The sequence below is a fragment of the Dicentrarchus labrax genome, unplaced genomic scaffold (genome assembly GCF_905237075.1).
Source record: "Dicentrarchus labrax unplaced genomic scaffold, dlabrax2021, whole genome shotgun sequence".
NCBI classification, from domain to species: domain Eukaryota; kingdom Metazoa; phylum Chordata; class Actinopteri; family Moronidae; genus Dicentrarchus; species Dicentrarchus labrax.
In genome coordinates this window covers 15,160,911-15,177,141 of record NW_026136702.1, presented here as the reverse complement: position 1 = coordinate 15,177,141, position 16,231 = coordinate 15,160,911, and the positions used below count along the sequence as shown (strand labels likewise).

The following is a 16,231-nucleotide window of genomic DNA, read 5'->3' as shown; positions in this document are numbered from 1 at the left end:
GGAGATGATTCCCATCGCGGGGACAGCTAGCCCTGCTTTGATGGTTGCCATAGCGACTGTTAAACCATATGCTCTTGTGTAAAGCAGGGACCTACTTTTAGTAAGCTTGCTTGTTTTGTCCTTTAGTTTTTCCTCTGTAACACCAGAAATCTCTTGGGTATCATTTTTTAAATTCAGTTCCTCTCTCTATGTAGTCTCCTTATACTGTTGATGTTTTGCTCTTTGTGTGTGTGTGAGTGTGTGTCACCTTTTTACCTGAGAGCAAGTCAATTAGGGAAGTGTTTACTAGGCACCCTGCCTGTGGCACTCCTGCTATTGAATCAATACTTGGCTGCCACACAGCATGCCATTATGGCATGATACTGAACACGTATCTATCCATCTCTTACCTTTCTCTCTCTCCGTATCACTCTGTCTACTTCCAACCTCCCATGCATCTTCCCCTCCTTACTATGGTATATCTTTGCTTTCTCCATCACTTGAACATTAACACCAGCCCGTCTTCAGAGTGAGATGTGGGTATCAAGAGTGTGAGACAGTGACAAGCCCACTGACAACCTAATAAACTGTATTCCATAGAGAGGACAGTGTAGTCATCTAACAATTCAGACAAGGCTGGCCAGAGAGAGGCAGCAGATAAATGGGAAACCGGCTGACTGAATTCAGTGGACTGACTCAGGAACATACTGCACGCATGCGTATCCCAATGGGAATGTTACACTGAGACGCACACTAGTGCTATTTTTTTATATTTATTATCTTGATAATTGTTAAAATAAGGTGAAAAAGTATTTTAATTTTATGCTTAAACAGTTTCAGATTTTAGAAATCCTTTGTTGAAAAACAGAGGTTCAAAATGTGCACTTGTCAGGAGTGCTGTTATGGGTGCTGTAAATGTTTGTACTCACAGCGTGACTCGGTGGTCTCCAGTATGTCTGGGTGGCCTTGTCATAGTGATGCTGCATCCGTTTGTCCATCTGTCTGTCGTTCTGTCGTAGTGAAGAGGGAGCCCTCTGGTGGTGGCACTGACACCTGAACTGTCGGCCTTGAGCAGACTGAAGAGGCATGAATACATGAATCAGTGAAAGAAAGCTTGTTTTTTTACACAATAACTGAATGCTGTTATTCATTTTCTTTTTAACCTAGACCATTCTTTCCTACTTCTGTAGTCATCCTGGTTAAGAGCATGTAGCTTACTTAAATCAAATCAAACATGGCAAAGAAAAACTATAAAGAGCAAAATACAGTACTGAAAGACCATTTCAGCACAACACCCAAGTTGACCCATCTCAGTTCAACTTTCTAATTGTAAATGGCTTGAAACTTAAAACCTACTACTGCTAGATAATAAGGCATGAAGCCCTCATAACTGGTTATTCCAAGTATGATGTATGAGACTTTTTTGTTGGGTTTGATATCTTGTATTTGGCATCACCAGTTGGGTGATAGTGTATAATCTAAGCAGAAAACCTAACAGCACATGGTTGTCACATGAAATACAAATTTAAAATATCAGGTATATTCACATGATAAAACAGAAAAAAAATACTTCAATCAACAATACAACCTTCTGCACATGGCTGGTAAAACTAAAGGCATTTAAAAAAAATTATTAATATTTCTATGCAGAAGCAATGAAATACTGTCCTGTATTTCTTCAGATCAAATGTGGAAGAAGTCAGCAGATTATCACACAGTTTTAGAATTGACAGGCATGATGGCTAAATCATGGGAAATGAAGCCCAGCTGTAAATGGGTAGAATTACCCCTACATGGTTATTTAAAGGTCCTTCGGTAAATTAAACTCACTGACATTTACTTTCAGTAGATGTTCACCGGATATTACCACCTTTTTCATCTGTTAAAACCTTTACTGACAAACCACTTTCACTGACTACCTGATGAGTAATACATGTGATGTGCCTTTCTTAAACTCAATCCAATATTGAAACAGAACCTCAGAGGGACTAAAGATGTGCATTAAATCATTTGGTAGAACTTTTTTAAAGAATTTAGTACTAAATCTCATATATTCTCTTTTATCTAACTAATATGGAAGGAGTCTGTCCGTCTGTCTGTCTTTCAATGTTCTCGACAACCATTCATTCAATCAACTTCACACTTGCCTGGTATATTGCTGAGAACCTAAGGAAGTGCAGTGTCGAGTGTGAAGTAGTTTGGATGAGCGCTTCTCGAGACAGCTGAGAAACATTGCTCATGTTTGGCAGCCTTGGTGAAAACTTCAATGCGGCTCAAATAAGAGCGCATAATCATGAGCAGTCTGCCTCAACAGCAGTGGAAGCAGCATTCAAAACTGCATTCTGTCAAGTAAGACTGAGAAATCAGTTTTCTATCTTTGATAGCTCCACTTTTCTCTCTCCCATTATTTCATTTTATTTCCCTTTATCTCCTCTCAACCCAATGCAGGCAGACACACACACACACACACACACACACACACACACACACACACACACACACACACACACACACACACACACACACACACACACACACACACACACACACACACACACACACACACACACACACACACACACACACACACACACACACACACACCGGAATAGACTTTCTCCCTGCCACACACAGCTACTCTATTGTTTTCTCATTACTCCATTATGTTCAATTCAGTCAAGTGTTCTGTCTCTCAGCAGTTTCTCTGTAACACTTCACACCTTCTTCTGTTTACCTGACTCTTTTACCAACTGCAATATTATCTCAATTTCATGGACACACAGTAGCCTTTAGCTTTTCTAATCATCAATCTTCACAGACTCTGAACCAGTGTCGTTCTAATTGTTATTTTCTCACAACCAAAAATTCAAAGATTGTCAGCACATTAAACTGATCCCAGCCTTATGTGTTATGTGCCTCCATGGGTTGTTTTTTTGGAAAAAAAAAAAAGTGGCTTTATTGTTTTTCAGTCCTCTTTTGCAGTGACATTAGAAGCCATGAGAATACAAACCCTTTAGTTAGGTGCATACCTAGTCCTACAACAGCAGAAAAAACATCTCTGTTTCCCTCTTATTCTCTTCCTACTTCCCCCAACATCTTCCCTCTTTCAGCCTCCACATTCATTAATGTCAGGCACAGATCTGAAAATATGTCCGAGCTTTTTCTAAGTCTCTTGGCTTGTTGAGGGCGAGGGTGCAACAATATTGTGCTGGACTGAAGAACCTGCTGTGGGTGGGTGCTAATTCTAATTGGAGAGATAGCATGCGGCAGGGAGGCTGGCGGACAGGCCTCTCTTTGACATTTGGTATTTCTCGATACGGCGGGGATTTGAATAATGTCAGCCGAGCATACGGTTGTTTGGCTAACAAGGGAGCCTGGTCAAGACACTAATGAATGTTAGAGTGAGGATGGTGCCAGCTAAAAGCGAACAGAACGGAGGTTATTGGTACGCAGTCGTAACTGTGTGAGTACACATACTAGAGTGCATGTAGGAGTCCAGCAAGAGCAGAAAGTGAACTCCCACCTACGATAAAGGGGACTTAATATGTCGCCATTGACAACGGATGGATTTGTACAATTATCACGTGCCTATATCTTTGTAGCATATCGTCTTCAATATGCTACAAAGCACAGGGTGATTATGTTTATTCTCCTGTCTTCGTTCACTCTATTTCTCCTTTTCATGCTTTCTCTTTGTAAGATCTGATAAATATGGAATTGGTGTAAACAAAAGATAGTGGAAGGCAGTAGTGCCCAGACATGTATAACTATCTTAGATCTTTGAAGAGAACTGGTATCAAGGGGGTGAACTACATGAAAGCTATGAGTGAGCATGAGCTATTATAGGCCTGTTTGTACATGCTACATACAAGTGCCAAAGACAAGCCAATATTGATGTTCTACATGTTGCCCTGACGTTCACACTGTATGAGCCTCATTTATATACTTTCTCTCAGTGATGAGCGTTACCATAGTTGTGACTATTTTCAGACACATACTTAGATACTTCATGTAGAACACACATATACTATATTTCCGACCTCTGCATCATATCATATATAAGAGGATGCTGCTATTTCCCCTATAACTGAAGCTCCTTGATAACAGTCCTTCATAAGCAAATACACATTATTTCAAGGTAACCTGAAGTTCAAACCACACGTGTTCATTTTACAGATCTTGCCTGATCTACATTCCTCATATAAGTATATTTTTTTCCTTATCCAAGTCAAGGGTCTAAGGAAAGAGGGTGTAATTTGTTGCCATTTGAGATGGATTCATGATTTGTAGAAGCTGCCAATCCTCTCAGCGATGCTCTTGTCTGTGTCTAATATCACTAATGACTCACTATTAAAAATACTAAAAACCTTTATAACTGACATTTCAGAAATAACTCACATGCTCTACCTAAATAAAAAGATAAACTGTCTAGTGTCAATGGCTGACAAAAGAGCTGCACACTGTACTGATAGCTCCCAGCTAATTAAATTCAACAAAGCAAAGTTTCAGTCTTTAACAGATCTGCACCAGGCACTGTCAAACCTATTTCACAGTAGTCATCAGTACAGTGTGTGGATGTTTTGTCTAACTTTTGCCTTCAGTTTGTTTTCTATGCCTACACACCGGTGATACCGTTAGAGAGAGAGATAGACTTCGCTGCTCATTACGTGGTTAAACATTTTCACACACACACAACCACTACACAGCCCACAGCCCACTACTACCAACAATTGTATCAAGTAGATTGCAACAACCTGAAACTTCCCTGCGCTATTGCAACAGTTCCAACAGCCTGAAATATGCCAACCCAGACGTATCACTCAAAGGGACAACGCAATTCCGCCCTTTGTGGTATGATATGAAAGTAGCTGTTATAGGCACTGTTGGTTGTGGGTGTACACAGATTATCCTATGTAGCGCTCCACTAGTGGAAGGATGCGTCAGTTTTTGCAAGCCGTAAATCCAACAGAAAGCAAGCCAAGTCAATACAGAGAGAAATAATACTCAACATTGAAAAATGCAATATTTGTGACTAAGATAAGGTTGTTGGTAATATTAGTATTAGTATTAGCGACCCCCACAGATTAATAATTCTACTGCGTTTGTTGGGAACTCAGCTCCCACTGGCTCCCACATAACCCGAACCCTATGTTGAGGTTTTTTGGATGTGCATTTGGATGCTCTACATCCTATTTAATGACTGTCAGAGAGCCCTAAACATAAGGCAAGGGGACAATGTATTCCTGGAAATAAATGTATAATTGACACTGTAACTATATTTCCCCACATATTTTTCACTTGTATCAGTCCTGTTTACACAAACTCACCATTTGTTCCCGCTGATGTTGTTGTAGCTGTTGACACTGCAATGTGAGCTGAGCAATGGTCTTGTCTCGACTCCTCAGCTCCTCTCTGAGCACCTGAACTTCCTTAATCAGCTCCCCCAACTGAAAACACACACATACAGTATACTGTAGGTTGTAGTGGACTGTCTATATAAATACAACATATCCAATCGATCACTGCTGTAAACCTAAGGTAAAGTTTCTTACCTGTGATGCAGTAGTATTGTCTTCGATTTCCTCAGGAACATCTGCTGGAGAGTCTGTATCCTCAAGCTGGAAACAAACAAACACACGCACAGAAGCAAGCACACACGGATACACACAGAGTATACAGTTAGCTCAATGACAATTGCCTTAGGCATGCCTCAACAGCAAAATTTCACTATGGTGGCATACGTTTACTCTTTAGCACATATACTCTGCCGACCCACAAATGTTAGATACCTGAGGCACAGTTGCAGAGTATGTTTTTTAACTATCAATACATTTATTTCATAGAGATTCATAGAGATTCAGTGCAGAGCTGATGTACTTTTCCCAAAGCAAGAGTACATTCTTTTATTTTCCCAGTTGCTGCCTGATTAAGTATTTGGTGTCAACAAATAACGACTAAGGCCTTGAAATTGCATACTTTAGAGTCACAAAAATGTATTCAGTGACCTCAAATGGTAAACAAGAAAGTGAATGTTCACATTTGAAAAGTTAAAAACCATAACATGTTTGCAATTATTACTTATTATGAGATTAAGTACTTTTAATAATATTTATCAAACGGTCGTTGACAATTATTCTGTCATTTTCTACATACCACCAGCTGGAGGCTAATTTTATAGTTGCTTCCTTGAGCTTAACATCATACTAAAAAACAACAACACAAGAATAGAGTTACTAATGGGCAGACAGAACAGAACAGAAATATTTCCCTTCTTGAGGCTATACAGCCAAATAGTTTGACTAATTGAAGTGAACACAATGAACAGTTTTCAGAGACATCTTCTTCAAATGCGAACTCAAATATCACTTTTTATGCTGTGGAGGGTAAATTGAGTCAAGGCATTCAAGATAATTTCATTTAACGGAGTGTGCTGTGTGAAGTGCTTGTGCCTCTGTGCATTTTGGCAGTTTCCTAGATGGGGTTGTGGGTTTTGTAGGAGTGTGGGTTTTGTGCGTTCATCTTATATGTAAGTGCACATTTCTATAGCTGACATCTTTTATTTCTCTCTTATCCTTCCCCCACGTTATCCTCTTTTCTTCACGTTAAATGGATTTCTCAGACTGACAAACTGACAGAGAAGGATCTATTAAGTGATCAGTTTCACAAGAGCATAACACAGAAAAATAGAAGGAGGCCCAGAACATCTAATAACTTGAAAAAACTGGCTGTGAGACTGGTACAGCACATTAATACCGCTTGCAAAGACGTCCCTATACCTTTACCTATAAACATCTGTCTTATCATCTTTCTGTTTATATAAAGTACATACAGTGCAGCTGTGTGATGACAGGATTTATTAAACCGATGTAATTAAATATTTAAAAACCTTTAAATACTTAAAGTGGAACCACATTAACAATTAAAACTAGCTTAGTTCAGTTTTGTCAGAAAATACTTTTGGTGTTGCTTATGCTGAACACCTGAGGACAGTGATGCAGTGTACTCCTGGCAAGCTTATGAAGATTATTCAATCAAACCCTCTGGCAAACTAATATAAAGCTGTATTTAATAGACAAAACAGCAGCTGAAATCAAACCCAGAATCCTGACAGTTCCCAGTATGTGGCCTCATTATACGACTAAAATAAAAGCCAGAGGGTGGTGACATGATCTGAAAGTTCTGTGTTTTCAAAGTGTGATGTAACAGCATTAGAAGGATGACAAACAATGCATACTGAACACATGTATGCATGTACCTAGCTAACATATGTATGTGCTGCTCTTCTCTGTGTATGTGTGTAATCATATGCAAATTGTGGAACATGCACACACATTTTTGTTCATTAGCATCTTTTTGAAAAGAACGTGGGTCGAACCTGTAGTAACGTTTTGAGCCTGAGCAGCTGGTTCTTGAGGGAGCTGCAATCCTGAGTCATGTGTTCGAGTGTGAGTTCATCCAGCATCGCCATGTAGCCTTGCTGTCTGCCTTCAGAGAGGACGGGCCGTGAAGAGATCCTTGAAGCCTTGAGACCATCATAGTGCTGGAAGACATGGGCCCTGAGACAGAGACAAATTAGACCGATAGAGAAACAGTCAGAGTCGACGGACAGAAAAACAAAATTATTTTGGCTTAATTGCGTTTCTACTTTTTACATTTCTACTTCCAACTTTTCTGGCAACATTTTTTCAAACTTGCAAGCCTAACTAACCTGCTATCATTGTGGAAGTGTTCTGGTCCACTCCAGCGGTGGTGCTTACGCCGCTGCCCCTGCCGACCGGCCCTCTCTGAGCGCTCAATGTGGGACATCCTGTCAGCGTCTACAAAGGCAGAATTTAAAGCACAGTGAGCCAAAGTAAAGAACCTTAAAGGACCAGTGTGTAAGATTTGGTGAGATTGCAGATTGCAACCAACTCGCCTCACCCTCCCCTTTCAAGTAATGTAGGAGAAACTATGGTGGCTGTGAAACCTGCAAAAAATGCAAAAAGACCATATGTAGAGCCAGTGAGCCAGTGAGCCAGTGTTTGGTTTGTCCACTCTGGGCTACCATAGAAATATGCTAGGAGAGGACCTGTCCCCTCTACAGACAAAAACATTATAAGGTAATAAAAACACAACTATTCCTATTTTAAGGTGATCACACACTACTAAAAACATAATTAGGAATATTATATTCCATTTCTGCCAATAGATCCTCCTAAATGTTACACACTGGACCTTTAAGTGCATGTTAGAAAAAGAGAGGATGCAAGTGATGAATAAAATAGCATATACATGGTGCCTGACCTGAAATGTATGATTTGTAACATACTGTAGATGCAATACAAATGCAGTTATTTGAAGTGAAACTAGTACACGTTTGCAGTGGAAGATGAGCAGTATTTGTTCAGAATTTGTTTTTCTCTGTCTGTTTCTGTCTTCTGCTACCACTCTAAGTCAAGTTTTCATATCTTGTGATAATGAATACGGTTTTGTATATTTCAAATACTCTATTCTAAAATATCTGCATATAAATCATGATCTGATCCATCTCATTCTCTATTTCTCTCAACTGCCTCCCCCATAAAATGCAAACACACACTCACACACACGGTGACAGGCCATTTCATTTTCAACTAGGTAAAAGGACACAGTATTTGGCAACACTCAATGGCATATAGCTGTGAAATGAACCATGGCCGCAACAAAATTGACAACTAACAGAGCGCGACCCCCAGGAAATCAAAAGGACCCTTGAATTTCTATATGCCAAAAAGTCTTTGGACTGAGAGAAAAGGTAGAAAGAGAGAAAGAAAAATAGAGATAAAGAAATATTGGCAGATTGAAAGACCCAATCCAAGGAATGCAGCAGTAGCAGTTAAAATACTTTACCCTGAGTGTCACCACATGACACAGGAGCAGACAGCCTGTTTCATTCTGATTTGGAAACTTAAGCGCTCCCAATAACTTTTCCTCTTCAGCCCAGAAAAATGTCCTCTGAAAAGTAATACAACCAGAATATATTCCAACTTGGGGAAAAAATCCATAAAGGCAGAGAAACTTAGACGGAGAGTGGAGAGAAATGACTCCTTGTCCAGCCAACTGGTAAGCAGTTAAAGGGCCAGAGAAAGAACGCAGACCCAGCTCCCACCCTGCCTGGTTTTGTCTTTGTTGACAGTCTTGTTTTTCTGGGAACTCCCTAGGAACTGGAGCTGGGGAGAGATGACTGTGGTGGCATTGGTATGGTGGTGAGAGAGCAGCTGAGGTGACTGGTTTGTGTCCAAGCAAGGAAGTCACCAGCTGAGGGGGACGAGGGAAAAAAGCTGGGGCCTCTCTCCTGTCACGGGACCCAACAACTGGAAGAAAATATTACGAGGCCCCTTCTACCCTTCTCTTTTTTTCAAATCCTCTTCCCCTCTTCCTGTTCTGTGGCAGAGTCAGGGTGTCTTTGGGAGGGAGGAAACACCCTTCCCTATCCCACGTCTGAGAGCCTGCCCCGTGGGCTGGGTCTAAATGGACACCTCGGCCTGCCTTGCTTTCTCTCTGCCTCTCGTGACACGAGCTCTGGCCATGACATAGAGCGCTATAAATATGGCCTCTTCCCAAAAAGGAGTAGGACACTCCAATTCACATTCCTCTGGAGTGAACATTCCTCTCCCTCCCTCTCTGTCTCCTGTCTCTCAAAAACAAGGATATCACTGTTTGCAGACTAAATAATGGTATCAGGGGTGTAAAGCTGTCATAGTAAGATAAACCCAGTTGAAAGTTTATTAGGTACACCAAGCTAAAGCTAATGCAGTCTAATACAACGGGCCTGCTATAAATTCTACCTTCATGAAGGTTATAATGTTCGGTTTTTGTTAAAGCTGTTTTAGAGAGGTGCTTATTCAACTTTACAGTCATTTTGGAAGCTTTATATCAGCGAGGGTAGCCTCAATATTACACCTATATATATTTAATTATATAATATATTAAACACCTCTCAGTCTCCACAGCCTCCAAAGTGACAATAAATTGAATCAACACTTCTCTAAAACAGCTTCAAGAAAAGCTGAACATTATGGCCTACATAAAGGTAGGATTTACTGCAGGGTTGTCGCTGCTTTAATGGTGACTGTGTGTAAATGTGTGTCGGTGCGTGTGATTGTGCTTATACATATGCTTATATGTGCCCATGTAAGCATACATGCCCCCTCTATATATTGTATTTGTGGTGCTTGTTTACACATACCAAGTGTTAAGAGTCCTTTCACAGTAAACACATAAGTCATGAATGGTGACCAGGGAAATGTATTATATTTCATGCAAGGTGAGGTCAGTATTCCTCAATCTGTCTTTCCCTCTCACTTCCTCTTTCCATATATGTGGCCAACACTATTTGAGGAATCAATAATAACTTTGTCAAAACCGTTATTATATGGTAATAAAGTGTCCTGATTACCTTTAAAAACTACAAAGAAGCTATTTTACTGATTGGTAATTGATTACATTTACAAAATGAAAATGGGTTACACAGAAGACTTCAAAAGATATGGTATCAAGATGAGAGTGGGTGGTGTATGTAGAATAGTAAGCGATTAAACTAATCATGTTAACGCCATGTTGCTGTTGTCAAGGCAATCAAATGTAAACTCTGCACTGTGGCTGTGTTGGTACCATACCTGTGTGTGCATCTGTTTGTATAAACAGAGCCAGGCAGACAGCTGGCTGAACACTTCTCCAAGTCAGCTGCCTTGCTGTCATACATGGCCAGTTGTGTGGCAGTGGTGGAGTTGTAATTTAATAACTCTTCAGCAGCCAAATATTAAAAGAGTAACAGAACATAATAGACAACAAGGTGTCCATTAAAAGATTTTAATGGATGTTGAGGAGGCAAATCTTCACCTAAGGCAAGGCAGGATTCAATTTATTCAAGCCATTATATACCATAAAAGGATATTGCTGGAAATAGAATGCTCAGACCTTGGTAATGCATTAATTTACAATTATGATCAGAATAGTTTTGCTGGAGGTGTCCGCTTATATGAAAATAATGGGCAATCTTCAGCCAATGAAACCGAAGCATTTGTCATGGCCATAGAATAACCTCACACATTTAAATCCTGTGTAGGATAACTGCAATTACATTACAGTGTTGTGTGTCTGTGTGTGTGTGTATGTATGTGTGTACTGACCATGCAAGCCATCCTCTGGGAGGTCCACATCCAACATGAGGTCATCGTCATCCAACTCTCCAGTTCCCGGAGGGTCCAGATTGTTCAAGATATCCTGAAAACCATGAAAATCACAGGTAACACTCACCTCATTCTCAGACATTACAGGCACATTATGAGTGCATTAGAGCCATTATCATTTTGCCTCTGGACAAAAGTGTTTTTGCTCTGCAAGACCAACTGCTGGGAGATAAATATCTAGACATCAGGGGCCAGATACATGTAAATCTGCATAGATTCAGAAACAAAAAACAGAACAAAGTCATATTTTTGTGTGACATCTCATTTAGAATTAGCATGTACCTCCATAAACCTAATTTCCACTTCTCCAATTAGCCAGAAATAGATGTTCACATACCCCTGTTAAACTTGTTTTGACATATCCATCAGGATCCTTCTGATCTTGGTCTAGCATTAGCCATGCCTTCCATAAGTGCCAAAGCAGCTTTTTGTTGCTGCGCACCAGTGTATATTATGGGATATAAAAACCTAAAAAACCTCTTAGCAAACAAAGATTTATGATGTGATATATAGCTACTATTCTTATTCATTCTTTCCTAGCACTGCTATTTGGATGGTGGCTACATAAATGTACAGGAATTGGACAAAATAGCAGGAACATCTCTACAATGTAACATAGTGTAATCACACTAAATACTACTACTAATAGTACATCTGTAAAACTAAATAATAAATAAAACAAATAAATAGTTTTTGAGACATTATATAGGCTTGAATGCCATGCTCTACACTTCCAGTTATGAAATAATTTTAATTGCATTTGTAATTAAATGTTCTATGTTTGTTGGTTTCTATGTGCATTTGTATTTATTTTTATTCCTTATAATTGATAAATTTTGTAATTTACAATAACAACTGAAATATCAATGAAACTGTGACTTTTTTCTATGATACCGTTTCCCTCCTACAGCTCCAATAGCAGATTATTCAATACAGAAAGGTGCAGATAATAGAACGGGCTTGTGGAAAAATAGCACATAATTATGAATGATAATACATAACAGTTTGAAACCCCAACAAAAACACACCGCATAACAACCCCTGAATATGCAGTTAGTCTGACTGCTGCGCTGCTGTCTACCAAATAATTCAAAGCACACCCAAAAGCAAAGGAATGAATCAATAGTTCAAAGCTTTATTTTTCAAGGTAATTTTGTGCTTCACGAAACTAAATGGACAGGGCTTTGACTAGAAGACACAAGCATAAAATTACTCATTATAGAAAATCTCATGTGTTGCATGATAACTGACTGGTGCTCAGTGTTTCAGGCTTAATGAAGAAGGAATAATGAATGAAGAAACAGAGTAAACAAAAAATACTTCTGCAGTCCTCTAAATTCTATCGACCAAGATGTGGGTGGAATCTCTGTTGTTTGAAGAGTGCATGTACACATCAACTGTCTCGTCTGTTTTATTCGCGCTCACTTCCTCTGCCTTCAGATTTCTGTCTTCTGTCTCTTTTCTCCTCCATCGTTACTCTCATCTCTCTAACCTTATAACCCAAACCTTGTGAATAGAAAGACTTCAATACAAGAGGCCAGACAATGATTTGATAAGCAATACATCCTGATGCATCTTTTTAAAACATTTCTACCTGCGCTACACTCACACAGTTCTGGTGCAATGTTAGCAATATAGTGGCATCAAAACTGCAATACTGTGATACAGTATTGAGGTACAAGTACATTGTCCCTTGGTTCCAGACAGTCTGGAACGTTTCAGCTGTCCAACAGTTCACCTATGTGTGTGTTAAAAAGACTCTCTATGCACCCTCTATACAGTACACAAAGCAGTTGCAGCTGTGAGTCCTCTATCACTGTCTACACTACTATTCGTTCAGCCTAAGTATGTACGCTATGATGTGTTTGACAAAAGTCACAGCTCAGTACAAAATCACACACTAATGTGTGCAAGAGAAAAAAAACAAACTCCAAATGAGCCCTCTAAAAGACTTTATGAGTCAAACTCCTGCATGTAAAACTCAAGCAGTCTTTCAGGTGTAGAAAGTTGTTGCAGTGGTTAAAATTAAACTGTATCAGTTCCGTCAGAAGGACGTCGCTGAAATGCATCCAGTGTTTAACATCTTGATCTTGATCCAATTTTATCAAGGTTTTCTTAAACTTAACTTAAACTTAAAATAAAGCTAGCAAATAAACGCAGTGTCATCACTGAGACTGAACGTTTTGATGATTTTTGTCATTTCACTTGTCGTTTTCGCTTCATTTACCGATACATACGAAGTGATGTATCATGAATGAATGCTCAGGAGCACCTTGGTTGAACCAGCAACGCTACAATTAATGGACAACTCGCTCCACCATCTGAACTATGCCACTTTGTATTCTTGCAGTAGTACTGTACCCTGTAGTGTCTCAATTAGCACCAAACGACCTAATAATACAGCATTTTATTCTCGTCTTTTCTTCATTCCAGCAAACATACTCTCCGTCACTGCCGTTCATTGACTGTCTCTGTTACAGTGTGAAGGCCCAGAGGAAATTACATTTCACACTGGCAGCACACAACAGCTTAAAGCACTAAAAATTTGGATAATCTCTCAGTAGAGGAGTGAGAGTGTGTGTGTGTGTGTGTGTGTGTGTGTGTGTGTGTGTGTGTGTGTGTGTGTGTGTGTGTGTGTGTGTGTAGTTGTGTTCACACAGTCCAAAGTACCCATTCATGAGAGCAAACCACAGTCCAGAAAGGATGTGGGATAAGGTTCATTACTGAAATTACATAACAGCAAATGTTCAGGAGGAACATTGAGTGTGTCCTGCACATTAACATGATGCTCTGCTGATGGGTTGTGACCCTGCACTCTGACCTCTTTCATTGAGGGGCAGGAAAAAACAATTCTACTACACAAGTACTGTATCATATTGTTATTATTACTGAGTTGAGTATGAGAGAAATTCATCCTATCATGAACAGTGTCAAAACTATTTTGTTTAATATTGAATCTCAAGGACTGCATGAGTTGGACCCTCAAATTTGATTGTGAAGTCAATAGCGGCTATGAACTATCACTAAAATAAATCTGCACAGCAGGTTTGAGCCAATTAAACTGCAGATGTTGTTTTCACTACAGGAATATGATTTGACTTTTAGCAATATATGAATTTTACACATACACATTTTTAATTTATCTTAGACACCCAGCGGTGTAACGTCAATACGAACCCTGCGGCAAGAGCAGCATTTAGAACTGTAACAGCCAAGGGAAGGTCTTCCAACGTACTCTCTGCTTCCACTGTAACATCAGCTGAATCTTCCAACAAACATGGCTTGATCAAAGACTGATTAAAACTTTTGAGGCTGAACTTGACCTCAAATGACCGGGGGGCCGTCTGTACACAAACTCACAAAGCAAAATGAAAGCTCATTACGGAAACCTTAATGGGTAGACATTGATTCCTTTGAGAGTATCTTTTTCAAATATCTGGTAGAAAACGGGTTTTCATGGGTGGAATTTAAATTCATGAAACACTATCAACCAAGAAGGCAAAGCAGGCAACTCATTTTCGGTTCAATCACGCAACTTTCCAAAAAAAAACCACAAACTTTAGTGCTAGGTAAGACTGTAGAATTGCCAGGGAGAAGTTATTAGGCTGACTGTACTTTTTCTGAGACATCTCTGTCTTTCTCTTCTCTTTTGTCTCGCATGAAGTAAGCCGCTCTTTTCAACTCAGTACCTTTGTATTAGTTTCTAATGAAATCTCAGTCGAGCCACTCTATCAGAGAGGAGGGCTAGAAATCAACATAAAACATATATTTTTTCAGGACTGTTAGTTTTTTGAAGGTCAAATCCTTTCTAAAATTCTCATTTGCAACTTGTGAACTAAGACCATTTTTCGACAAAATGTCCATTTGCAGTCTGCCTTATTGGATGTAACCATTAATTCTTCTTTTATTATCTTACCTTTTAACTTTGGCTTAAATAGGCATCCTGTCAATATAGAGTGGGAGTCCTTAAAGGAAGGTGCGATACAGTGTAGATAACTATAAAACAGTATACAGTATACAACTGTCAACAAAAACTGGTATTGGCAAGCTCTCAAATATTGAAGCAAATACCAACCACTGTCAAATAAAGGCTGGAGGAAAATATGGAGGAAAAAACACAACATTACTTGTACATCTGTATAATGGCTCACATGGCATGGCAAACTGTACTTCAGTAGCATTCATTCCATTGCGACAACAACAACGCTTCCATCACACTGTTGCTGTGTCTCTTAATAACAGAAAAACTTTTAGGAATCACCGATTCGATCTTTTTTCTTTTTTAACGTCACAGTAAGTTACAGGCAACGAAGCTCAAAACATGCAGATTTTTCACAATAAAATTATTCCAATAATATGGTGGTATTACTGTAGCAGTGTTTAGTTTAGTTGAGTTAATAAAATATTACAAAGCGGGGGAAATTAAAAATAAGAGCTAGTCTCTTCTTATAACCTATTCTGCACCTTATTCTCCAGCCTGTAGAATTTATAGTAATAGTACAGGGTCACTACATCCGCATTTGTTCATACTCCACTTCACTGAGAATTTCTTTTTTATTATTGTAATGCTTAATGTTTGATTTCTTCCTCCTCCACAATTGACAAATGAAACAAGGATATTGCTACACATAGCAATATAATTTCTATTAACAGTTTATGTCTGTTATGCTACGCACAGCCAAACAGAGAAAGAAACAGAGGCATTGTGGAGGAGGAAGGCTGAGTGAAATTGTTTGATGAGTGATGGCAGCTGCAGAGCAGAGCAAAATAGAGTTAGAGGACCTTCAAATCAGGAGTATGTTTTTCCCAGCTTCATCTTTTTCTCTATCTCATTTCGTGCTGAGATGACAAAAGTTGACAAAAAAAAACAACAATGTGCACCTTAGTGTACAAGACCTGTATATACAGCCACATATGTACTGACATCAATAAAACCTTACTCATAAAGAAACTGACCTTAAGAGATAAAAGCAGACTGTGTGCTCAATGCCAAACAAATCTGTGCTGTTTACACAGTGCACTGTTTTATAAGATGATCACAG

General features: G+C 39.3%; 1 protein-coding gene across 4 annotated transcripts in view; it reads right to left on the bottom strand.

Moving 5' to 3' along the window:
* ccser2a (coiled-coil serine-rich protein 2a) overlaps nucleotides 1–16,231 on the bottom strand; it is a 54,105-nt gene that overhangs the window by 16,130 nt on the left and 21,744 nt on the right. For all 4 annotated transcript variants that reach the window (XM_051419870.1, XM_051419850.1, XM_051419880.1 and 1 more), the window contains exons 4-9: nucleotides 11,130–11,223; nucleotides 7,688–7,796; nucleotides 7,355–7,535; nucleotides 5,532–5,597; nucleotides 5,307–5,426; nucleotides 909–1,055 (exon numbers count right to left, since the gene is read on the bottom strand). In XM_051419870.1, coding sequence (XP_051275830.1) covers nucleotides 909–1,055; nucleotides 5,307–5,426; nucleotides 5,532–5,597; nucleotides 7,355–7,535; nucleotides 7,688–7,796; nucleotides 11,130–11,223 — 717 coding nt within the window. The remainder of the gene's footprint in view (nucleotides 1–908; nucleotides 1,056–5,306; nucleotides 5,427–5,531; nucleotides 5,598–7,354; nucleotides 7,536–7,687; nucleotides 7,797–11,129; nucleotides 11,224–16,231) is intronic.